This window comes from Manacus candei, unplaced genomic scaffold (genome assembly GCF_025592945.1).
Source record: "Manacus candei isolate 608988 ecotype Guabito, Panama unplaced genomic scaffold, ASM2559294v1 h1tg000076l, whole genome shotgun sequence".
Taxonomy (NCBI): Eukaryota; Metazoa; Chordata; class Aves; order Passeriformes; family Pipridae; genus Manacus; species Manacus candei.
The window spans coordinates 7,238,582-7,262,781 of record NW_026138124.1 but is presented as its reverse complement, the minus strand read 5'-3'; the positions used below and the strand labels follow the sequence as shown (position 1 = coordinate 7,262,781).

The window sequence follows — 24,200 nt, the reverse complement described above, 5'->3', positions numbered from 1 at the left end:
TCAGCCTGTACACTTAGCCCTCTCAGGTCTTCTCCATGAGCCCATCGGTGCCTGGGGCCATGCCAGGGCTCAGTGTGGGCTGTATGCACACCCTGGTGGCCGCAGCAAGTGGGGTGCAAAGGAAAGGTTGAAGGGGGAGCCCCAAAGTGTGCAAGGAGGGGTCCTGGAGTGAAGCAGGATCAGTCATGAGGGGCGCTGGTAACCCTGATGTGTGTAGGGGGGATCCCGGATCAGGGGCGAGATCAGTCACGGGTGAGTGAGCAACCCCAAAGTGGTGGTGGTGGGGGTCCCGGAAGGTGGGGGATCGGTCACGGGTGGGTGTCGCGGTGCAAGGGGCAGCACCGCCGCCGTGCCCCGGGGCGGGGGGTGGTCGCGGCGGGCGGGGCGGGGCGGGGCGGCGGGGTTATGTAAGGCGGCGATTACCGGGGACCGGGCCCGGGGCGCGGCCGGGCGGCGCCGCGATGGGAGCAACGAGCAGCGGCCCCGGCCCGGCCCCGGCCCCGGTGCGGCCCCCCCAGGTGCGTGCGGCGGTATCATCCCGGGGGGTCCCCCCGGGCATCCCCCGCCCCGGGATCCCCGGGGTGACGCTGTCCCCGGTTCCGCAGGGCCGCGCCGTGGGGTCGTGGGTGCGGGCGCTGCTGAGCCGCGCTGGGTCGATGCCGGTATCGGTACCGGTACCGGGGCTCGCCCTGGCCCCGCGGGGCCCCGCCGAGGAGCCGCCTCTGCCCGGGTGGCCGCTGCCGCAGCTCGTCTCGTTGTTCCTGCCGGAGTTCCCCGTCCGCCCCTCCGCCCGCCAGCAGCAGCTCAAGGTGCCGTCCCGGGGCCCCCACCCTCCGAACGGGGTCCCGGTGCATCCGAACGGGGTCCCCGAACGTCCTCCTGGGGCGCCCGCGCATCCCGCATCCTTCCCCGGCAGCCCCGGGCGCCCTAACGGGTCCCCTCGCACCCTGTACTGGGATTCCTACTCGTCCTATCGGGGTTCCTGCACGTCCTACCGGGGTTCCCCAGCGCCCTGAGCATCCTCCTGCGCCGTCCGTGTATTCCATGCCACCATCCCGGCACCGCCGACCGCCTTACCGAGCTCTCCCCGCACGCTGTACGGGTCCCTGTGCATCCTTAGCGGCGTCCCCGGCCGTCCCGCCGGGTCCCTTCTACCCTCGCCACGTCCTCGCGCCCCGTGTCGAGTCTCTCTGTGTTCCACCGGGGTTCCTCTGCACCCCACCCGGATCCTGCGTGTAGTACCGGGGTCCTGTGCATTCTGTCAACATCCACTACTGTCCTGGTCCTCCGTGTCCCTGTGCCCCACACTGGGTCCCCATGTATCCTGCTGGGGTCCCTATTGGGTCCTCCAGGTCCCCATGTGTCCCCACCGTGCTCTGTGCCCACACCCTCCCCCCTCGCACCACCCCCTTCCTAAGCACCCCAAGCCCATCTCCATGGAGTGCTCAGACCCCATTCCTTTCCCCCTCTCCCCCCCAGATCCTGGGCTTTGTGGCCAAAGGCTCCTTCGGGACCATCCTCAAAGTGCTGGACTGTGGGAGGGAGAAGGTCTGCGCTGTGAAGGTGGGTGCTGCCCCCGGGGCCCATGGGGTGCCCTCAGCTGCCCCTGTCCCCCTCTGACAGCCCCTCACGCCCCCCAGGTCGTGCCCAAAGTGGAGGTGCTGCGCCGTGACACCCTCAAGCAGTGCAAGGAAGAAGTCAGCATACAGGTTAAGGGGGGATCCAGGAGGGACCTCAGTCTGTGGAGGGGTTCAGGGTGGCCATGGGGACATGAGGAGGCTGTGGGGGGTGCGGATGGAAGGTGGCAGAAGCGGAGTCCCCGGTCCCCCCTTGGCCCCCCACCCCGGGGGCGGCTCACCCTCTCTGCTTTGTATCCCCAGAGACAGGTCAGGCACCCGTTTGTCCACGGGCTGGGGGACAGCTGGCAGGGCCAGCGCCACCTCTTCATCAGTGAGTGACCATCTGCCTGCGGGCTCGCCCCGGCCCCCCCTGCCCGTGCACGTGTCCCTGCCGCCCGCACACGTGTCCCCGCACACGCACGCGCTCCCCCCGCGCAGCCGCTGCCCCGTGGGGATCCAGGCAGGCGCTTGGCTGCCGGCTCCCATCTCCCACCCCGCACCCACCACACGCACAGGGATGGGGGGATAGGGATGGAAACAAGCCACAGCAGCGCAGGGACCGGTGTGGGTGTGAACAAAGCACCCCAGCCCTAGTGCCTTCATGGCCCCAGCGGCCCTGGTGGCTGTGCCACCTCAGTCCCTGCAGTTTGCATGTTGCCAGTGCCTGTGTGACCCCAAGGAACATGTCACTTTGGTACCTGTGTGGCCACAGTGCTGCCCCCGTGGCTCTGGAGCCCATGTCACCATGGGACACGGCCCCAGTACTCACATGCTCCCATGTTACCTTAGTCATGCCTTTGTCACCTTAGTGTCCATATTGCCCTGGTGCTTTGTGCCACCTCGCTGCCCTTATAACCCCAGTGCTTCCATCACCTCGGTGCACGGCCATGGTGCCCGTGTCACCTGGGTGCATGGCCACAGTTACCTCTGTGGAGTCCTGTGCCCATGCCACCGCGCTGTCCCTCATGCCTGCCTGGCCCCATGGTACAGCCCGTTGGTAAGGCACGTCCCCTGTCCCGGCAGTGTGCACCTACTGCAGCACTGGGGACCTGCACGCGCTCTGGCGCGCCGCCGGCTGCTTCGCCGAGGCCACCGTCCGCCTGTTCGCCGCCGAACTGGTGCTGGTGCTGGGTGAGTGACCTGCCATGCCGGGGGCAGCCACCACTGTCCCCACCAACGGGGTCCCACAGGTAGGGTCAGCCATCCCCTAGCATGGGCAGCTGCCTGCCGGGTGCACAGGGGGTGGCAGTGGGTACCGTGCTGGGAGGGGTCACGTGGCACTGACGGCTCTGTCTTCTCCCCAGTGTACCTCCACGACCTGGGCATCATGCACAGAGATGTGAAGGTGGGTGGCAGCAGTGCTAGGGGGCTGGAGGATGGGGTGGGGGGGTTTCTGAACCCCTGGTATGGAGAAGCCACCTCAGTGCCTCTCTCATTTCAGATGGAGAACATCCTCCTGGATGAGAGAGGTAAGAGATTGGTGGCACCGCCTTGGGGACATCCCATCCAGGGGACACCTTCTCCATGGGGACAACTTCTCCTGCCCCTGCAGGGCACCTCAAGCTCACAGACTTTGGCCTCTCCCGGTACCTGCAGTGGGGCGAGCGAGCCCACACAATCTGTGGCACCCTGCAGTACATGGGTAAGGGGGCAGAGGGGGGCTACGGTGGGGGACATGGCCCCCCCAGGTGCTCACCCACTCATCCCCACAGCCCCAGAGGTGCTGAGCGGGGGACCCTACAGCCACGCAGCCGACTGGTGGTCCCTGGGAGTCCTGCTCTTCGCCCTGGCCAGCGGGGAGGTGAGGACCACAGTGTGGTGGGGGAATCAGGGACACCCCAGGGAGAGCCAGAATTCATTCCATGCCCCCTCAGTTCCCTGTGGCACCGGCGGGGGACCATGTGGCCATGCTGGAACGTGTCAAACAGAGCAGCTATGAGAGCCCACCTGCATTCAGCCCTGAGCTGGCCCGGCTGCTTGCCGAGGTAACCTTCCTGCCTTGATTTTGGGGCTCCCTCTGGATGCTGGGATCCCCACCACTCACTGTCCTCCCTCTGTTCCCCAGTTGCTGTGCCACAACCCCCTGTACCGCCTGCGCTACCTCCACCACTTCCAGGGCCACCCGTTCTTCCGTGGAGTGGCCTTCGACGCTGACCTGCTGCAGAAGGACCCGGTGGTGGTGGCAGTGGCCCCGCAACCCCGCGAGCAGTCCCCGCCCGACCCCGCCACCTTCGCCGACTTTGACTACGACCTCGCCGCCTCCCCGGACCGGCCCTGGCCTGGCTGAGCCACCATGGCTGGGACCCTCGGCATCGCTCAGGGACATCCCCCCACCCCGGCAGCGGGTCGGACCCTGCTGGGCCGGGTCCCCCACGGGCTACCCGGGTACCCCCAACCTCATCCCCGGGTACCTCAACTCTGTACCTCTCCCCGCGGGAGCAATAAACCCGAGAGCCGCGGGCACTGCTGAAGGTGCTGCCCTGACTCCTGCGGGACGTCCGGGGGGAAAGCGCGACCACCGCGGCGGGTCGCGGGACTGGAGCCCCGATCCCTCGGGTCGGGGTTGGGGCAGATCTGGAGGGGGGTGTGTAAGGCTGGTTCCCCAGGGGCGGGCGCTGGGGGAGCCCCAGGGGCGGGAAGGAGCTGGATCCGTGCCCCCCTCCGTCTGTCCGTCTGTCCGCGCCTGGGGCCGCGTAGGGCGATGGGGGGCGGGGCTTCCCGGGAGTGGGCGCGGCCTCCGCGCAGGCCCCGCCCCCGCGGTGACGCGCGCGCGGCGCAGTCAATCAGAGGCACCCCTGGTTTTCAAACCGGCGGCGCGCGGGCGGCGGGGCCGGGCCGGGAACCGGCGCTCGAGACCACCCGGGCGGGGCACGGCACACACCGACACCGAGAGCAGGCCCGAGAGCGAGAGTGAGGGCGAGACCGAGAGCGTGAGCAGGGCCGGCACCGTTCCCGGGCCATGCAGGCCGCCAAGACTCCCGCCGTGAGTGCGGGCCGGGGCTGGCGGGCGGTTTGGATGATCCAGTGGGGCGGGGAGGGGCGAAGGGGCGGTGGCGGTTTCAGGGCGGCCCGGAGCGCTCCCGGTATCTGTGTGTGTGTGTGTGTGTGTGTGTGTGTGTGTAACCCCCTAACCCTAACCCTAACCCAGGCGCAGAAGCGGCCCCCGCGCATCGCGCTGCAGGAGCTGCAGCTGCAGCCGAGCGCCGACCGGACCGGGCTGACCCCGCTGCTCCACCGGCTGCGGCTCAAGGTCGGTGTGCGGCGGGTAACGAACGGGTAACGGGGAGGGCTGCTGGGCTGCACTGGAACTGGGGACGCTGCGGAGCATAGGGGGTACGGGGGCACTGGGTGGGCGTGTGAAGTGAGATAACGCGCAGGTCCCCTCGAAATGCCAGGCAGTGGAAGGATTGTAGGAAAAATTATTGCCGAAGTCGAGAACGCTAGACTTAAAAGAACATTAACCTTATCGGCGTTTCAAACACCGGGCCCTGGGAAAAGGCACTCCCCCCTGTTCTTCTCGGGGCTTTTATCATCCCTGCCTGCCCCCTGCTCTGTGGGGGCCTTAGACATGTCTGTAGGACTTATCTTTTCTTATATTAGGGACCTTTTCTCTGGAATGGAAGAGGAGAAAACATTAAGACTGCCTGTGGGGAAAGATCCCTCTTTTAGGCAGGAAAGGTTTCTTAAGTGAAAACTCTAGTCTTGTAAAATCTTTCGGAAGGGTCTTCTACCCTTACAGGGCAGTGGGGTGGGGGGAAATGGGGAGGCTGGGGAAACGGCTACTGGGTGCAGGGGGGAACGGCTGCCCTGACATCCCCTACCCCCAAATGTCCTGTAGGACCATGACTGTGCCACCCCAGTGTCCCGTGCCTGGGGCCCCTGCAGCAGAGTCACCAAGGTGCCTTGCACTCCTGGACCCCTGCGAAGTGCTACCCTGCTCCCCCCCAGCAGCACCACCTCAATGCCTTGCACCCCAGGGCCCCAGAACAGCACCACTTTGGAGCCCTCCAGGACTTCTGCCCTGGGCCCCCACAGCTCGGAGCTCCCCAGGACTCCCACCCTTAAGCCTGGTGCCTCTGAGGCCCCCAGCAATCCCGCCGTTATGCCTGGTGCCTTGGAGCCCACCAGCAGCACCAGCCCAGAGGCCCCTGGCAGTCCTATTCCAAAGGTTAGCACCCCAAAGCACCCTGACAACACTGTGCCAGCACCTCTGTTCAGCCTGGTCCAGAGGCTCAGCAACACGGAGCTCTCCAGCATCACTGTGCCAGCCTCCGTGTGCAGCTCCATCCCAGTCCCCAGCACCCTAGAGCCCTCTGGAAACACTGTGCCAGCTCCCCCGTGCAACTCTATTCCTGTGCCCAGCACCCTGGAGTCCTCTGGAAAGGCTGTGCCAGCTCCCCTGTACAACTCCATCCCTGTGCCCAGCACTCCTAAGTCCCCTGGCAGCGCCATAAAAGCTCCCCTGTGCAGCTCCATCATAGGACCCTGCACCCCAGGGCCTCCTGGCACCAGCTCCACCCCACAGAATGTTTCTTTCCATGGGTGGCAAGTGGCACCCCCAGACTTTTCCTGCAGCCCTGTGGCCTCTGAGTCCCCTCCTGGAGATAAGAGTGCTGGTCCTCTGCCTTGCCAAGGCACCCCTGAGGGAGCCGAGTCCCCTGCCCCTGCCCCTCCAGAGCAGAGCCCACCTGGACTTGCTTCCATCGGGACAAGTGTGTTGGAGCCTGCTGGGTCTGAGGCAAGCATCGCCCCTGTCACCTCTCCTGAGCTGGCCCCAGGTGCTGTGTCCTGGATGTTACCACTGGAGTGGCTGGAGAAGACCCTCAATGTCCCATCTCTGATGGAATCCCTGCAGCACAGCCTGCCCCTCCACATGCCACAGCAAGATGCCAACTGCAGTGTCACCCCTGTGTCCACCGCGGTCACGGGCACCAGCAAGACCCCAGTGGCTAGCGTGGATGCTGGCACCAGCATGACCCCTGTGTCCACTGCGGTCACTGGCACCAGCACGACCCCTGTGGCCAGCGTGGTGGCTAGCACCGGCACGACCCCTGTGGCCAGCGTCGTGGCTGGCACCAACACGACCCCTGTGGCCAGCGTGGTGGCTGGCACCAGCACGACCCCTGTGGCCAGCGTGGTGGCTGGCACCAGCACGACCCCTGTGGCCAGCGTGGTGGCTGGCACCAGCAAGACCCCTGTGGCCAGCGTGGTGGCTGGCACCAGCAAGACCCCTGTGGCCAGCGTGGTGGCTGGCACCAGCAAGACCCCTGTGGCCAGCGTGGTGGCTGGCACCAGCAAGACCCCTGTGGCCAGCGTGGTGGCTGGCACCAGCAAGACCCCTGTGGCCAGCGTGGTGGCTGGCACCAGCACGACCCCTGTGGCCAGCGGGGTTGCTGGCACCTTCGTGACCATCCAGGACCTGTGGGAAAGGAGCATAAACAGATCTGGGGGAGGCCTGCTCTGTGCCAAGGACAGTGCTACGGAAACAGACTCCTTGCTCTGGCGGTAAGTATGAGGACATACCCCCCTGGCTGGGGCTGTGGCACCTGTGGGCTGTCCCTGCCCTAAGCCCTCTCTCTGTCCCCAGCTGTCCCCCGGAGGAGCTGAAGACCCTGCCACGAGCAGAGCTGGAGGGGCGGCTGGAGAGCACACTCATCATCATCGAAGCCCTGGCGCTCCAGCTGCGGGGCTTGCAGGGGAGCCAGCGGCTGCTGCCTGGTGTGGGGCCGGCTGAGCAGCGGGACGCGATCACACAGACGGACATCACCCGCCCTGAAGGGGTAAGAGTCCTCTCCGAGGTGATGCCACCCCGTTCCCTGCAGCCTCGGTGCCGTGACAGTGCCCATGTGCCGCTGGCGAGACGGTGACCCCGGCCGGGCTTCAGCCCAGTGGAGTGGAAGTAAAGCAGGGCTGCTGCAGCACAGCATCACATGCCCGGTTGCTGCATTATCACGCCCGGATCAACCCGCTGAGTTTGCTGGATTTGAACCCTTGTAGGGGGAAACATCCCTGGCACATGCAGAGGGAGGATGGAAGATGTCATGGCTGACCAGCTCTTGCTGGACCCAGGGTAGAGTGGGGTTGGTGCTAAGCCCTCTCTGCTCTGCTGGATGCCCTTAGGAGGAGGAGATTTACCACCACCTCTACCTCAAGCAGTGGAAGAAAACAGCGGCCCTGCAGCGGCAGCGGGGAGCAGAGCAGGATCTGCAGCTGGAGCTGGAGCTGGCTGCCAAGAACGTGGTGGGTCTCACTGGCTGCATGCAATGAGTGTGCTGGGTCTCAGCTGGGCAGGGCAAACGCATGTGCCTGGCGCTGTCTGCGCCAGCTACAGGAGTGCTGCTGGAACTCCAGTGTCCTTGTCCCTTCCCTAGACCGCCTGGAGGAGCCAGTGCCTCCTGTTCCGGGGCCTCGTGGATGCCGCCTTTCAGAGATTGCAGGATGAGAAGGGAGCCCTCACGCAGGAGGTGAGCCCTGACGCGTCAGTCTGGTTCCCCTTTCCCTTGGGTTTTGGGAAATGCTGGTGCTGCTAGCACCCACGGCAGCTGTCCCCAGTGTCTCACAGTGCTGTCTCCTCCTGTAGCGGGAGCAGGTGAGGGCCCTGGTGTCCCGGTGCAAGGCTGTGCTGGAAAGAGTGCCCAGCAAACTGAAGAGCTGCCTGGAGGAGCGGGATGTCATGAGGCAGCGAGCAGATGAAGCCCTACGAGCCAAGGAGGAGGTAAAGGGGGAGCTGTTGGGAGCAGTCTCTCCTGTGTTCATGCCTTTGCTAAGGCATCCTGTGTCTCTGCCCCTCTCTGGGGGGTGAGGGTCTCCTGGCATCCCAAGGGAAAAACCCATTATGGAAGGCCAAGGGTGCTGTGGCTGCGTGGGGAGATGTAGCTCTCTGGATGGGTTTTTGGTGCAGTCTGTGTCTCGCTGAGAGCAGGAATCCTAGGCTGGCACAACATGCAGAGATGGCTCCCGGGAGTTGCCCCTCATGCAGCAGCATGCCTGGGGCAGCATCCTCTCCTTTGCAGGGCTATCGCTTCCTGGAGGCCTTCCGCGCCCACGCCAGCGCCCAGATCAGTGCCCGTGACCAGAGCTTGGCCTCCCAGAGAGAGCTGTGCACCCTGCTGGCAGAGGCCATCGACCTGCAGGTACCGAGTGGGGTGGTACCCCCAGCTGCCCCCTACCTGGGTGATCGGGGGCTGGAAGGGCATCCCCATGTCCTGAGCTTGGATGATGGGCTTGGATGGGCTTGGGTGCACCAGAGGTTTCCTGGTGCTGCTGCTGGGAAGCTACTGCAAATTTGGCCTCAGGGCTGTCACTTGGCCATTAAATGTTGCTTCTCCACCATGGCACCGCTGACTCATCTCTCCTACCCCACAGAAATCCCTGTCTGCTGAGGCTCAGGCTTTCCGGAAAATCAGAGACGTCACCTTTGAAAATCTGCAGAAGGAAAGGAAAGCCATGAATGTGGAGGTGAGGGGTGTCCCGGGGGGGCTCAGCCCCTTGCTGCCCTGCCAGTGCTCTGTGCCATGAGCAGCCCGACTGCAGACCTGTCCCTGGTCACACAGCAGGGCAGTGCCATGCTGAGCTGCCTGGTGCTGTCTCCCTTCCCAGCGGGAGCAGGTGAGGGCCCTGATGTCCCGGTGCAAGGCCGTGCTGGAGCATGTGCCCAGCAAGCTGCGGAGCTGCCTGGAGGAGCGGGATGCCAAGAGGCAGCAAGCAGATGAAGCTCTTCAAGCCAAGGAGGAGGTAGGGAGGTACCTGGTGCTGAGTGATGTCCAAGGCACAGGGTGATTTGGGGCACCCCATGGGGAAGAGCAGCCTAAAACAAGCACTGTGCCCCCACAGGTGTCCCACCAGCTGCAGGAGACCTCGATGGCCCTGCAGAACGCGGAGGCTCAGCTGGAGCAGCTGACGGTGGCCAACTCACGCCTTGAAACGGGTAGGGGTGGGTAACATGGGGGTTGGTAGCTGCCCCATCCCCACTGCCCCTGTCCTTCTGCACTGACGGCTCTGTCCCTTGCAGACCTGAGCTCCGCGATGACAAATCATGCCAGTGTGGAGCAGGAGCGGGATGCACTGCAGCAGGATAACAAGAAGCAGCAAGAGAAGATGGACGAGTGGGTTTGAGCCCTGGGTCCTGAGCCCCTTCTCGCCCCTTGCCCCCAAAATGCAGCACCCCCTGACTCCATCCCCTCCCCATAGGCTGGCACTGGAGAACAAGACCCTGAAGGGGAGGTGTGATGAGCTGTGCCAGGAGCTGCTGGAGGCCACTGAGTGGCGGGAGGTAGGAGCTGCCTGACCCTGCCCGCACTGTCAAGTGCTGCTGGCCCCCATGATGGCCTCTCCAGAATGCTGGCAACCGGCCAGGAGCGGGATTAGCCCTCCTGCAGAGGGGGGATGAGCCCTCGAGGGCGGGTTGACATCCCGCACGTAGCACAGCTTTTCATCCTGCCCATCGGGTGATTCCCCAGGAGGGGGCTGGGCAGCTCTTGGAGATAATTTTCCCCTGCAGGCATGGAGCCATCTCCCAGCCTGTCCTATGTCCCTAGTAAGCTGCTGGTTTCCAGGAGTTATCTGCTGGGATAAAGCTGCCCTTGATTGGAAACAGCACCCTGAGGCAGGGGAGGGTCTGTGCTGGGGGTCCCAATGGGCCCCCCTGGGTCTCCCTTTGGCTGCTCATGGCCATGTCCCTCCACTCTCTTGTAGTTCCTTGATCAGGAGAACAACATGTCCCGCATGCAGCTGCTGGAGGTGGAGGCCAGGCTGAACTCCACACAGGCCACTCTGCAGGAGCGTACCCGGCAGCATGAGAAGCTGATGGATTCCCACCAACGCCTGCGGTACTGCCCCACTCACCACCTCCACTTGAACCCCTCTATTTTTAGGAAATCAAGCCCTTCCTGGGGGCTGGGGGAGACAGAGGGGACCATGGCTATGGTCATTTCTGCCCCAGCCAAGTGTGGTTGTCCAGGTGGGTGGGAGACACTTGGAGAAGCCCAGCAGAGACCCCATCTTGGGGTAAGCTTCCCAAATCTGTAGGATTTGCACCATTGCTGGTTCATGGTGAGAGGCTGGCATGGGAAATGTCCCCATCCCACATCAAGGAGGGGGAATATGCTGCTCCTGCTGAGGCTGATGCCATCCCATAGGGAAGAGCAAGCTGCCCTGAGCAAGGAGGTAGAGAGCACCAAGGCCGAGCTCCTCAATGTGCAGATGAAGAGGAGTAAAGTTTCCTGGTGCTCCAAGGACATTGCAGAGTGCCACACGCGGCTGCAGGAGCTTGCTGACTGCCTCAAGGCCGCTCTAGAAGAGCAGGTAGGAACCTCATGCTGGGGACAAAGGGCAGTCACACACCCGTGCCTCTCCATGGCGTAGCTTCCAGACCCCTGTGCTTGCTGGGGCAGTCACAAGCTACACTCTGGTGCTGTGCTCTCCTTCCCCTCTGAAGGATAACGATGATGCCCCATCGAGAAGCAAAGCCTGGACCCCGGCAGGGCGGGCCACAGGCTGGCAGACACCCCGGCGTGCCTGGACCCCTGCCTTCCGCACGCCAGCACACCGCACCCCACACTGCACCGGCAGCTCCTTCGTGGGCAGCGTCCTGAAAGCCATGTCAGGGAAAGGTGAGCTGGCACCCCCTGCCTGGGTTTTGGGGCATGAGGATGGGGATGGCTCCCTCCCGTGCTAGGGGGATGTGCAGGGCTGGGCACAGCCTCTGTTCTCTCCTCTCGCAGATGCCAATGAAGCCACCAGAGGTGGGAGTGCTGTTACCAAGGACAAACTCACATCCACACCAAAGCCAGAAGGTATTGGGGCTGTCACCGTGCCCTGGACACTGCTGCAAAACTGCAGTGCTGCTGCACAGAGTGATGTGTCCCCTGTGGCTGATGTCCCTCTGTGCCACTCACAAGGCTCTTCCCTGCCTCCAGATCCTGAGGAGAGTCTGCTGGAGAGCGTGAAAGAGCTGAAAGCTGTGGTCTCCAACCTTGCCATGCTGAGCTTCCGCATCCAAGAGCTGGAGCAGAGCGAGTTCAAGGCACTGCAGATGGAGATGTGAGTTCAGCAGGGGCTCACATCAAAGGCCAGACAGGGGCATCACTCTCCTGGGCATGGCTTCTCCTGCAGGCAGCCTACCTGTGTCTGCCTCTTGCCCCAGCTCTGGATTAGACCTCTCGTGCCATGGCTAGATGGGCTTTTTCCAGCTGGCTGGGTTTGGACAGTTGTCTTCTCACACCATGGGGCTGATGGGATGCCCAGAAAGAGGTTTGGTACCTGGTGCTGTGCTCCGCTGTGATCCCCAGCCGCTCACCACCACTGTCCTCTCCCAGTTCCAACTTGCAGCTCCGTCTGGAGATGGTGACAGAGGAGAACCAGGAGAAGATGGATGTCCAGGCTGCCACCATTGCCAAGCTGAACAAGGCACTGAGGACCAAGATCGAGGTGAGCTGTGCCAGAAGTGGGCCAGCGCTCACCCCAGGGCAGAGCCGAACTGGGACAGGCGCTGATCTAGGACATGGAGAAATCTGGTGATGCCCCATGGGTGCTCCTGGCTCGTCTGACCTTCTTGAACACGAGAAAACCCTCTTCCCCACAGGGTGCTGGGGGTGTCCAGGGCTGGGCACTGCCTGACACTGCTTCTTCCTCCCTTGCAGAGTGAGAAGGAGCTGCAGGACGTGGTGAAACAGCAGGAAGAGAAGATGTTGAAACTCATCGACAAGAGTGGGGAAGTCACGGTGTGTGATGGGGGCACAGCTGGGCTGCACGCTGGGGGGGCTGCTGGTCCCAGGACCCCTCTCAGCAACTCCTCTCCCCCCACAGATGCTTAAGGAAGAGGTCTCCCAGCTGAAGCGCTCACTCCAGCGTGCAGAGACAGAGGCCAAGGTGCTGTGGGAGGAGATGCGGGACAAGGAGCCCAAGGTGGACACTGCCCACGTCCAGGACCGGGTCTGGCTACGGCAGGAGGTGAGGCCAGGGGGCTGCTGAGGATTCCTTGTGTCACCAATCCCACCCTGGACAAGAAGAGCTCTCCAAACCTTGCTCCCTGTAACACCCCCCTATCCCAGGGCTCTTTCCCCACAGTGATCTCAGCAGTGCTCACTCCTTTTGCAGGTGGATAAACTACGGCTGCTGCTCCTGGAAAAACGGGATGAGAAACGGCTGCTCTATGACAAGTGCCTAGCACAGGTATGGAGAGCCCCAAGGGGCTGCCTTGGTGCCAGTCATAGAATCAGAATGGTTTGTGTTGGAAGGGACCTTTTAAAGATCATTTAGTTCCACCCCCCCTGACATGGGCAGGGCTCCCCTCTCCCTTTTGGGCTCATCCCTGCCCAGGTTTGGAGCAGGCTCCTGACAGGCATCTCCCACTGCAGGAAGCGATGCTCCGTGATGTCCAGAAAGAGCACATGAAAGAGCTGAGGACCCAAGAGGAGATGAAGGAGAAGATGAAAGAGGTGAGGTTTATGGTTCATTGCTCACCCTTATTGTGACTGCAGTAAAACCATCTCCCATCCCAAACACTCACTAATGCTTCTGCTGTCCCCAGGTCCTGTCAGCCATCCCTGAGGTGGCAGTGGTCTGCCAGGAGTTCCACAGCCTGCTGCGGTACCTGGGCCTGAAGCCAGACAGCAAGGAAGCTGCTGAGCCGCTGCCCCAAAACCCCTAGCCTGAAACCTTTCTGTTCCTAATGTTATAATTGTTTATTGAATAAAGTTTTGTTGGCGTTTACCCTGCCTGGTGCGTGGATTCAGGAAGCTCCTGGTGCTCTGGGTGGGGACAAGTTGTCCAGCCTGTGCCGGCTGCTCCTGTTCCGTCACGGGGCCGTGGGCACAGCTCCTTGCCACCCCAGGGCCTCTCCTTCTTGGCAGGGGCCACATCCCCCGCTGCCAGTGCTTGCTCTCAATGAGGTGCTGCATTCCCCAGGCTCCCACCCTGCGGCCTCGGCAGCAGCCGGACTGTCCGGGCTGAGCCAGCTTCCCTCCCCGGCTCCCCCCTCCTCCTCCTGCCCTAGATTCCCTCTGCGACCCCCCTCCTCCTTCCCCCTCCAGTGGGATCATCTGGATCCTGCACACCCCCATCGTGGGGTTGTGGGCACATGCCTGTTGTGTCAGGATGGTTCTAGAGGCTGGATCCTGCTCCTCATACCGGGGCTGTGGGCACATGCCTGTTGCACAGGGACGTTTCCCCTGCCCAGCATGATTCCAGCAGGCAGCATCCCATGGCTCAGCCAGTGCTGGGAGCTCTGCCAGCTCCTGCTCCCAACCCCCCCCTTGGCCCCCGCTGCTGCATGGAGGGGGGCTCCCTTTAGGGGCTCCCCTGCTCCCAGCACAGCTCCAACCTCACCTCCCTCCTTCCCTGCTAGGGCAGCTCCTGCGGGATCCCCATCCCGGTGTTCCCGACCCCAAGGATGCTCCCCACCACCGTGGGGACCACATGGCACCTCCCTCCCCTGCGATGGCCCAAAATAGCAGCACTCAAACAAGTGCTCTGGTTTGTAATGGCCTGTTTCTCCTGCCCAAGGGGGGGGAATCACCTTCCCCTGCCCTCTGCCACAGCCCTGGTGCTCTGTGCGAGGCAGGGACTGTGATATCCTTGGCGCCGGCACCCTGATTTCCCCAGGGAATGGAGGTGTTTTCCCTGGGAAATGGAGGTGTTTGGGACCATGCCTCTGCTTCCCGGGTGTGTGGGTGGCCCCTGGGGAAGCAGCACTCGCTTCTCCCTGGCATCACCTCCCTCCCTGCTCTGGCTGTGACCTCGCTGGCTGCGGGGATGGCGGGTATGGCCCCCCAAGATGAGAGGCTGGCAGTGGGGGCTCCCGGCTCTGTGATGCAGGGAGAAATGTGCTCCTTTCTCTGGATTAGGGCCATGCAGGGCGGCTGAGCCCTCCTTTTACGGCGGGATTCAGCACAGCGGGGCCCTGGCAGCTGTCCCCGTGGGGTGAGTGGGGACACTGGTATTGTCCCTGTGCTGGTTCCAGCCGGTTGTTTAGGGGGGCTGGTCTCCACTGCGTGCCCCCACCCTGTCCTGGGGGCTCTGGGGCTCAGCACTGCTGGGGCTTGGCCCCTGGTTGCAGAGGTGACCCAGTTGGGGTGTCTGGAGCATTAACAGTGGGGTGGCACAGTGACCCCAGCCTGGGGGTGGCACGGGGGGTCCCTAGCCCAGAGGTGATGAGAGGAAGGTCTCTGTTCCGAGCTGGTAGTGGAAATAGGGGGGCACAGCGGTTTCCCCAGCCTGGGGATGGCACAGGAGGTCGCTGCCCCTAGTTGGCAGTGGCACGAGGGGGGCACAGTGGGTCCCCAGCAGTAGCAAGGGGGTGGCAGGCGAGGTCCTTGCCCATAACCAGGCAGGGGTCTGTGGGATAGAAGGGTCTCCAGCAGCAAGTGGTGGTGGCACAGCAGGGTGCCTGTGTGGCACAGGGGGCCCTGCCCATGACAGGGGGTGACTCAGCTGTGTCCCCGGACTCTGTGTGTGGGGGGAGCACAGAGGGGTCCCCATCATCAGCGAGGGGCTGCAAAGGGGAGGTACAACAGGGTCCCCAGCCCGGGGTTGTCACCCTGGGGTCCCAACCAGCGCGGGGGTTGTCGCCGGCGGGGGGGGAGAGGAGACACGATCCTGGTGGGGGGATTGTGGCCGGCGGGGGCGGCGGGGGGCGGGCCCGGGGGCCGGTCCTGCCCGGTGCCGCCCCGCCGGTCACGTAGCTCTGCGGCATCGCAGCCACATTTACCGGGGGGCCGGAGCTCTCAGCCCGCAGTTCGCGCCCGCCGCCGCCGCCCTACACGGTACGGGGGAGTCGGGGGTCGGGGGGGAGCCGGGGTGCTGGGGGGAGCTGCCGGGGGGCAGCCGGGGGACGCCGGCGGCGGGAGACGGCAGCCCCGCCAAGCCTCTGGGATGTTTCCGTGCGGCATCCCCGGGGGTCGTGCAGGGCTGGGGGGCTCCAGGGCAGAGGGATCCCCGGACATGGGGGTGTTGGGGGGTCAGGGAGACCCCGGAGACTCCCCGTGCACTGGCGGAGCTCGAGCCTCGATGGTGCCGGCCGGGGAATGCGCTGCCCCCAGGGGCATCACTGGCCCCGCGACGGCGCCAGCCTCGATGTATCGCCATCCCTGGGGTACCCCAAACTCCGAGTACCTCCATTCCCGGCTTGTGCCCCCCGGCGTCTCCCCGTTCCCTATTCCTGGGGTATTTCCGTTCTTCCGGGTTATCGTCGTGCCCCGCGTACTTCTCCGCGGGGTATCCCCGGCCCTGGGGTATCACCATCTCCGGCGTCCCCCAAGCCCCGGGTACCGCCAGACGCAGGTAGTGCCTCCCTGGGGTCTCTTCTTCCCTCTTTCCCGGGGTATTTCCGGCCCCCCGGTATCCCCATCCCCGGGCTGTTTCTGTCGTCCGCGGGATATTCCCGGCCCCAGGGTACCCTCATCCCCATCCCCGAGCCCTCGGGGCCCTGCCCCGGTCCCCGCGGAGCTGCGCTCCCTCAAGATGGCTGGGCTGGGGGCGGGCTGGCAAGGCAGCAAAATGGCTGGGAACTGCCCGGCATCCTCCACGAATGCCCGCCACGAGGCTTACACAACACCCCCTGACCGGTGGGGCGGGGGTCCCAGCCCCGTGGAGGGTCCCGGGTCCCCGCAGGAGGGGGGTACGTGTGGTTTCGGGAGCCGCCCCGGTGGTGCGTGACTCAGTCCCCGTGCGCTCGCAGCCACCGCCACCATGACGCACCAACACCCCGCGCTCACGGCCGAGCAGAAGAAGGAGCTGTCGGACATCGCGCTGCGGATCGTGGCCCCCGGGAAGGGCATCCTGGCAGCCGATGAGTCCGTAGGTCAGTTTGGGGAAAGGGGGGATCTGCCCCGCCACCCCTTTTCCCCACCCTGGAGGCTGACGAGGTTGTTGGGTGCCCTCAGGGAGCATGGCAAAGCGCCTCAACCAGATTGGAGTGGAGAACACGGAGGAGAACCGCCGGCTGTACCGCCAGATTCTCTTCAGCGCCGACAGCCGGGTGAAGAAATGCATCGGGGGGGTCATCTTCTTCCACGAGACCATGTACCAGAAGGCTGATGATGGCACCCCCTTCGTCCAGATGATCAAGGACAAGGGCATCGTTGTGGGCATCAAGGTGTGGGGGGATGTCCGGTGGGTTTGTGGGGTGCTGAGGGTGCTTGGAGGGTGCTGGCAGGGGCTCAGCACCGCCTTCCCCTCACTCCACAGGTGGACAAGGGTGTTGTGCCACTGGCTGGGACAGATGGCGAGACCACCACACAGGGTAGGTACAGCTGGCAGGGTATGGGGCTGGGGCCGGGAGGTCTGGGGCCATGGGTTTGGGGCTGTGGGGCTGACGCACTGCCCGGCAGGTCTGGATGGGCTGTGGGAGCGCTGTGCCCAGTACAAGAAGGATGGGGCTGACTTTGCCAAGTGGCGCTGTGTGCTGAAGATCAGCGAGCACACCCCCTCCGCGCTCGCCATCATGGAGAACGCCAACGTCCTGGCCCGCTACGCCAGCATCTGCCAGCAGGTCTGTGTGTGGGGCCAGGCATCGCCCCATGGGGTGGGCAGTGACCTGTAGGATGGGTATTAACCTGTGTGGGCGGGTATTGCCCCATGGAGGCGGGCACAGATCCGTGAGGCTCAGCATTGACCCTGTGTGTGCATTGATGACCCCTGGGGATCATCCCATGGGTGGGGCGGAACGTGACCCGTGCGCTAGGTAACACCTCACGTGGGTTATTGGGCATTGCCCCGTGGGGTGGTCATCACTCATGGGATCAGGCATCAGTCCATGGGGCCAGGCATTGCTCTGTGGGGCTGGGCATCACCTCACAGAAAGAGACATTGCTCCATGGGGTCAAGAATTGACCCTCCCAGGCTGGGCATCCCCCGTGGGGCTGGGCATCGCTGGCAAGGGTTTTGGTGTTGAGCCTTGGGGGTGAGCATCACTCCCTGGATATGGGCATTGTCCCACATAGCCATGGGGCTGGGGGATGCCCAGGGACATCACTGTGATGGCATCTGCCTGCTGTTTGCAGAACGGCATCGTGCCCATCGTGGAGCCAGAGATCCTGCCTGATGGTGACCACGATCTCAAGCGGTGCCAGTATGTGACGGAGAAGGTGAGTGGTGGGGTGGCAGCAGGGTGGGCACCATGCTGTGCTGTGTCCTGCTGGGGGGACTCCACACTGCCCATCCTCCCCAGGTGCTGGCAGCTGTCTACAAGGCACTGAGCGATCACCATGTCTACCTGGAGGGGACCCTGCTGAAGCCCAACATGGTGACCCCCGGTCACTCCTGCCCCACCAAGTACAGCCCTGAGGAGATTGCCATGGCCACTGTCACCGCTCTGCGCCGCACTGTGCCCCCAGCCGTGCCAGGTACCAGCCCTGGGATGTGGCAGGGACCAGGAGGGGGATGGCCTGCGTCCCCCCGCCCAGTGCCATAACCCTGCTCTCTGCAGGTGTCACTTTCCTGTCTGGGGGTCAGAGTGAGGAGGAGGCTTCCATCAACCTCAATGCCATCAACACGTGCCCACTGGTGCGGCCATGGGCCCTCACCTTCTCCTACGGGCGGGCGCTGCAGGCGTCGGCGCTCAGCGCCTGGCGTGGGCAGAGGGACAACGCTGAAGCCGCCACCGAGGAGTTTGTCAAGCGTGCAGAGGTGATGGGGGTGGCCCTCCTGGGAGGGGGTGCTGAGGGCTGTGTCCCCTGGGGTGGTAGGGACACCAAGGGCTGTGCCAGCATGGGGTGGTGGAGAGATAGAGGGGGCTGTATCCCCCAGAATGGCAGGGACACTGAGGGCTGTGAACCTATGGAGGGGAAGATGCTGAGGACTGTGTCCCACAGGGTGATAGGACTGTGCCTCATGGGACAAGGGATGCCAAGGACCGTAGTCCCTGAGGAGGTGACACAGTACTGTCTCCACGGGGCACAGTGAGGGCTGTGTCCCCAGTAGAGGAGTGGGGGGTGCCAAGGACCAGATCAGCTGTGGGATGATGGGGGACACCAAGAGTTGTGCCCAGTGAGATGGGGGACACCAAGAGCCCTGTCCCTGTGGGAGGGGGATGCCAAAGGCTGTGACCCCAGGGACTGGGAGACCCCAAGGGCCACACCCCAAGGGGTGGGGGGAAACCACTGACATTTCCTTTCCCCACAGGTGAACGGGCTGGCAGCGCTGGGCAAGTACGAGGGCAGCGGGGACGACTCGGGGGCCGCCGGGCAGTCCCTCTACGTGGCCAACCACGCATACTGAGCCCCGGCCGGGCACCCCGCCGGCCCCCGCCCCGGCCCCGTCCCCACCACCGCTCACACCCCGCTTCCACCCCAGCCACCCAGGGGAGCCACCACGCGGGGAGGGGAAGGGGAGCGCGCCCCGCGGGCCGGCCCCACGCCGCCGCACCCGCGCTTGGAGTGGGGGGTCCGGGTTCCCCCGGGCCCTGCAGGGAGCCACCCGGGTGCCCCTTTGGCAGGGGGCTCCGGCCGGGCAGTGAGGGGGGATTAGGGCAAGGCCGCGTGGGGGGGCAGGAGGGGAGGCCTGGGGGTGCCCCTGCCCTGCCGTAGCTTTGCAGTCCTGGTCGCCGCCGCCCTCGGGGGCGCCTGTGTTGTGTTCGCCGTGTGTGCACCCCGTGTACCAAATAGCCTAACAACGAATAAATGGTAGAGACAGCGCTGCGCCGCCTCCTTCCTCGCCGCAGGGCACCCGGGAACCACGAGCTGCCCCATTCCGGGCTGTCCAGTACCCCCGCCCGCTCCGGTCACCTCCCGCAGCCTGTTGTGCTCACTGGTGCAATGAGCTGTGCCTGGTCTCAGCCTACCCACAGCCATCGGGAGGCTCTGTGAGCTCGGCTCTATGAGTTAGGCTGTCCCTATGGGCCACGAGGCGGATGAGGAGCCCTCGAGCAGCCCCTCTCCTCCCCAGTCCCTGTGTCCTCCCATCTCCCAGTCCCGCTGCTTGACGTTGCACCGGAGGCTCCCCCCGACCCTCGCGCACGCGGCAATGTCGCGTGTCCCTCCGCGGCACTCGTAGAGCGTAAGGCCCGCCCCCTCAGGGCCGGGACATGGTCTGATTGGTTTTTCTGCCCGCCCGTCTGTGCAGAGCGGCGCACTGCGCGCCTATTGGCTGCCCTGGGCATAGCGAGCGTTGAGTGGCTTGGCTGGGCGCAGGCCACGCCCCCCGGCCGGACCAGGAAGTGAAAATGGCGGCGGCGGCAATGGCGGCGGATGAAGCAGGTACTGGTGGGGTTGGTGGTCTGGCCCTCGCTCGCTCGCTCGCTGTCTCCCGGCCCCAGTCCCCCGACTCCGGTCCGCAGGGAGCCGGGCCGGTGCTGAAGTGCTGTTCCTGCAGAGCGGGCGCGGGGCCGGCGCGCCGCCCTGTCCTTCGCGGCCATCGCCGTGGTGCTGGGGCTGCCGCTGTGGTGGAGAACGACCGAGACCTACCGCGCCGCGCTGCCCTACGCGGACATCGACGGGCTGGACCAGCAGCCGGTGAGCGCCGGGAGGGGCCGGGGCCAGTGTGAGCTCGGGGGGCTCGTGGGCCCGCACTGACACTGCCACTGTGCAGGTTCAGCTGGTCGTGCCCGTCGCCGTGGTCTTCAGCCCGGGGTCCGTGCCCGGGGACCTGCCGAGCCCGCTGCCGTTCAGGGACGTGCAGGAGATGAAGATTTCCGTGAACCGTGAGAAACACCCCCGCCCCCCTTGGCTGTCCTTGCCCTATCTGTTCCTCCTGGGTACCCTCGTTCTTCCCCGAGGGGTCCAAGCCTACCCGTAGCTTCTCTCCCGGGCAGCCCAGAGCTCCCCAGACCCCAAACCCACGTTCACCAGCACGATTCTGCCCTGAGCCGGCAGTGCAGGGAGCAGAGGGGACAGCAAGGTCTCCATTGTGCTGCAGGGAAGGGACCAGCTTCTCTCCCTGGGGATGTAGACGAGGGAGCCCTGGGAGGGTGGGATGTGCCTGGGTGATGAGGGGCTGCTCTGCTGCCTGCACTGACCAGCTGATGCCACGTGCCATGATGGGTCACCAGCTGGTACCCAAAGGACCTTGTGGCATGTGTCCTCCTGGGGTTGCACCTTGTCCCTCTGAGCCACCTCTGAGGGGCCTGGGGACCAGGATTAGCAGATTCATTCAGCTTTATCCCCCTGTAGTGAGAACCAGCGTCACATCCCTCTACGAGATGGCCTATCGGGCCACCACGGCCCAGGAGGAGGCAGCTCTGGCTGCGGCCACTGCACGAGGTACTGGAGCAAGGGACTGGTGAGGAGAGGTGCTGAGCACCTCGTCATTGCTGAGCAAAGGGCACACTGCTGTGTCTCAGAGTGGGGATTGGAGTGAAATTCCCACCCTGCTGATGACTCTGTGTTCCCCAGAGGCTGACGCTGCTCTGCGCCCGCTGCAGGACGTCTCGATGGGCTCCCTGACCATGTATGTGGTCCCTGAAACCTCCTCTCTCCTACCTCAGGTAGGAGGTGCTTCACCCCTCAGAGGTGCCCCGGGGGGAGGGATGTGTCACAGGTGGCTGTCACAGGTGGCACTGAGGTGTTCTCCTGCCCATTCCCCAGGGCACCAGCGTCTATGTGGGGAGGCACCGCAGCGCCCTGGTGAGGGCCGAGGGGGGCCTGGCTGCCCTCCACGCCCGCCTCCAGCAGGTGACACAGGTGATGTCCTTCACGGCCACCTCCATCGCCGCCGCCCTCTCGGACCGTGCGCCCGACAGCCGGCTCAGCCCCGACGCGCGGCGCTCCCTGAAATCCAGCCTGGGTACGGACCTGACCTGGGGAAAGCCCGCTTTTCCTGGGGGAGATCCCCTCTCTGCTCCACTTGTAGCATCCCTGTGTGTCTTCTGGGCTAACAGACCCCGGGGTCTTCCCTTTGCAGTGTCTCTGGGGCAGGGTTTGTGCTGTGATTGCTGTGATGGGGCACTGGTGTGTGACTCTGCATTGGGGCAGGCCAGGGAGGAGGGGTCAGATCCTGCTGCTCTGGGGAGCTCTGTGACGGTGCTGGCTGTGCTGGTGCCTCACAGGCCGTGGGTCCTTGGCAGGGTATGAGATCACCTTCAGCCTGCTGAACCCTGACCCCAAGTCCCACGCCGTGGACTGGGACATCGAGGGGGCCGTGAACCGCTACGTGAAGCCAGTCCTGGACAAACTGAGCTTGGTGGCCAACTTCTCTGTGGACTCACAGGTGAGGCCTGGGAGAGGCAGTGGGGAGAGCCCAGCCCTGGGCTCCCTGGGTGCCCTGGGACGCACTTCTCTGCCAGCAACGTGTCCCTTGTGTGCCCACAGATCCTGTACTACGCTGTCCTAGGAGTGACACCACGCTATGACAAGGAATCTTCCAGCTTTCTCCTGAGTGCTCACAGCCTCCCACACGTCATCAACCCTGTGGAGGCTCGCCTGGGTGAGCACCATGCTTGTGTGGATCACTGAGATCTGCCTCATGGGACCTGGCTCTGCTGAGGGAGAGGGGACAGCTGTGCCTGTGGCCTGTGCCCTTTTTCCCCGCCAGCTCTGGATGGGAGCAAGGGTGACTGAGACCTGCCAGTGTGGCAGTTCTGCTTGGGGCTGGCTGTGAAGAAGGAGCTGGGCTCTGGGCTGCTCTTGCTCTCTCTGTTGTCCAGGAGAGTTTTTTGACTCTGTCCCACTGCAGGCTCCAGTGCTGCCTCACTCTACCCCGTGCTGAACTTCCTGCTGTATGTGCCAGAGCGCTCCCACTCCCCCCTGTACATCCACGACAAAGACGGAGCCCCAGTGAGCACCAATGCCTTCCACAGCCCTCGCTGGGGTGGCATCATGGTACGGGACCATGAGGGTGCTGGCAGTTCTCGGACAAGGTGGTGGCTCCCTGTTCCCAGCTGGTGACCCTGCCAGCCCCGAGGCTCCAGCTGTGCCTCACTGCCATGCTCTCCTGCAGGTTTACAATGTTGAAGCCCCTGGTTCCCCCCAAGCCTCTCTCCCGCTGCACGTGGACGTGGACATGGCACGAGTGATGGAGGTTTTCCTGGCCCAGCTCCGGTGAGAATGCTCTCTTCTCTCCCTTTACCTCTGTGCTCTCCTGGCCCATGTGGAAATCAGTGGGGTCAGAGCAGGCTGGACCCAAGTAGCTCATTTGCTTCTCACACTGTGGGCTCTGGAAGGCTAAAGGTGGCTTTTTGTGGCTTTTGAGGCGCTGGCTACTTGCCATCACTGCTCCATGGCCAGGAGTGCTGGCACATCTCCCATCTCTTAAGGTAGGAGGGTTTGCTTATCCTGCCCCAAATCCAGGAGACAATTAAGCAGGATGGGTACTGAACATAGCAGGGAATAAGAGCAGGGAGCTCGTAGAAATGCAAGTTTGTGGTATGGGCTGGGACTTTCCCCTCTCCTCCCAGGTTACTCTTTGGGCTGTCTCGGGAAGAGCTGCCCCCAGAGTTCCTACTGGAAAGCCCAGGGAATGAGGGGCTGGCCGACTGGGAACTGGACCACCTGCTCTGGGCCCACACTGTGGAGAACATTGCCACTGTGTCCACCACACTGACCTCGCTGGCCCAGCTCTTGGACAAGATCGGGAACATCGTCATCAAGGATGATGTTGCCTCTGAGGTAGGGCTGGGGCACCCTGAGGTGGGCAGTGGAGTGGGCTGGGTGTCTCTGTGGTCCTCCATGGCCAGGGACTGACCCTTGCCATTATTCCCTCACAGGTGTACCGAGCAGTGGCCTCAGTGCAGACTGCTGTGGCCAAGCTGGCTGTGGGCCACCTGCACTCGGCTTTCCAGGCCAGCAAGGAGGCTGTCACCTCCTCAGAGCGTGCTTTCTTTGACCCATCTCTCCTCCATCTCCTCTACTTCCCTGACGATCAGAAATTTGCCATCTACATCCCACTCTTCCTGCCCATGGCTGTCCCCATTCTCCTGTCACTGGCCAAGATTGTCCGGGAGACCAGGCAGCGTAAGAAGGAGCCCACCAAGATGGACTGAGCCCATGGCACTAGTGCCCTGCCTTGGGGCTGTCCTCACCTTCTGGGGTGTGTTGTCACAGACTCGTGGCCCAGGAAAGTGCCTCAGAACAGTGTAAAGGCCAGACCTGGCAGCTTGGCTTGGGTCTGCTGTGGCCAGAGTGCAGGAGTGGGAAAAGAGGCTGTTTTGGGGAGTGGGAGGTGGTCTCAATCGGGGTGCCCTTCCCCAGAATGGCAGAGAGAAGAGGGAGGGGGCTCCCTGTGTGCACCCCCAGCCCTGTACTGTGTTCAGAACAAGCTGCTGTGTAAATAAATAACCCCCTGTTGTGCAGGGGGGCTGGTGTGGGGCTTTGTGAACCTCCATGAGCCATCTGGGGGGTGGGGGGGATGCCTATTGCCCTGCCTTCCCCTGGCCCAGCTTTCCTGCCCCCACGAATTTCTTTGTGGGGTTACTCCTATCTTAGGGGTATTATTTTGTGGGGTTACTCCTGTCTTATGGGTATTATATTATGGGACAGGTATACTCCTGTCTTATGGGTTTTTAGACAAAAATACTCAGTTGGGGGGGGGTGGGGGGCAGGTAATGGAGTCTGTGTCCTGTTGAGGGGTGCAGAGCCCCTGGGGGCTGCCACACCTTAACGGGGTCCAGCTCCTCCGCTGTGTGTCAGCCTGAGGGTCAGGGGGTGGGTT

At 63.9% G+C, this 24,200-nt stretch overlaps 4 protein-coding genes across 6 annotated transcripts; all 4 read left to right on the top strand.

Annotated features, from left to right (window-relative positions):
- The first annotated feature begins 141 nt into the window (after positions 1–141).
- On the top strand, positions 142–4,030 carry RSKR (ribosomal protein S6 kinase related). Its single transcript, XM_051809494.1, is given in 12 exon segments — positions 142–252; positions 606–809; positions 1,480–1,563; positions 1,641–1,709; positions 1,881–1,950; positions 2,643–2,750; positions 2,924–2,964; positions 3,044–3,136; positions 3,138–3,261; positions 3,332–3,420; positions 3,494–3,604; positions 3,685–4,030. Coding segments are annotated over 12 exon segments (1,260 nt in total). The 5' UTR covers positions 142–207; the 3' UTR covers positions 3,907–4,030.
- A 430-nt stretch (positions 4,031–4,460) lies between these two features.
- Positions 4,461–13,322, top strand: SPAG5 (sperm associated antigen 5). Of its 3 annotated transcripts, XM_051809490.1 has the most exons (24): positions 4,461–4,602; positions 4,768–4,869; positions 5,458–7,124; positions 7,207–7,399; positions 7,740–7,859; positions 7,991–8,083; positions 8,200–8,334; positions 8,633–8,752; positions 8,985–9,077; positions 9,219–9,353; positions 9,453–9,546; positions 9,631–9,724; positions 9,810–9,891; positions 10,314–10,447; positions 10,757–10,922; positions 11,056–11,230; positions 11,342–11,413; positions 11,537–11,660; positions 11,936–12,047; positions 12,260–12,340; positions 12,426–12,569; positions 12,717–12,791; positions 12,977–13,057; positions 13,150–13,322. In XM_051809490.1, exons 1-24 carry the CDS (start codon positions 4,579–4,581, stop codon positions 13,267–13,269), a joined length of 4,236 nt encoding a protein of 1,411 aa, XP_051665450.1. In that variant the 5' UTR covers positions 4,461–4,578; the 3' UTR covers positions 13,270–13,322. The 3 variants fall into 3 exon arrangements, with proteins under 3 accessions (XP_051665450.1, XP_051665453.1, XP_051665451.1); XM_051809491.1 differs by lacking the exons at positions 4,461–4,602; positions 4,768–4,869 and adding an exon at positions 4,900–4,996; XM_051809493.1 differs by lacking the exons at positions 8,200–8,334; positions 8,633–8,752; positions 8,985–9,077.
- Positions 13,323–15,252: 1,930 nt separating this feature from the next.
- ALDOC (aldolase, fructose-bisphosphate C) lies at positions 15,253–19,250 on the top strand. Its single transcript, XM_051809464.1, has 9 exons — positions 15,253–15,382; positions 16,297–16,419; positions 16,502–16,713; positions 16,806–16,860; positions 16,949–17,109; positions 17,621–17,704; positions 17,788–17,962; positions 18,046–18,245; positions 18,741–19,250. Exons 2-9 carry the CDS (start codon positions 16,308–16,310, stop codon positions 18,834–18,836), a joined length of 1,095 nt encoding a protein of 364 aa, XP_051665424.1. The 5' UTR covers positions 15,253–15,382; positions 16,297–16,307; the 3' UTR covers positions 18,837–19,250.
- Positions 19,251–19,717: 467 nt separating this feature from the next.
- Positions 19,718–23,857, top strand: PIGS (phosphatidylinositol glycan anchor biosynthesis class S). The gene is made up of 12 exons (XM_051809486.1): positions 19,718–19,813; positions 19,929–20,068; positions 20,145–20,256; positions 20,726–20,815; positions 20,948–21,039; positions 21,140–21,338; positions 21,619–21,761; positions 21,863–21,977; positions 22,227–22,372; positions 22,491–22,591; positions 22,948–23,158; positions 23,257–23,857. Exons 1-12 carry the CDS (start codon positions 19,780–19,782, stop codon positions 23,530–23,532), a joined length of 1,659 nt encoding a protein of 552 aa, XP_051665446.1. The 5' UTR covers positions 19,718–19,779; the 3' UTR covers positions 23,533–23,857.
- Positions 23,858–24,200: the final 343 nt, after the last annotated feature.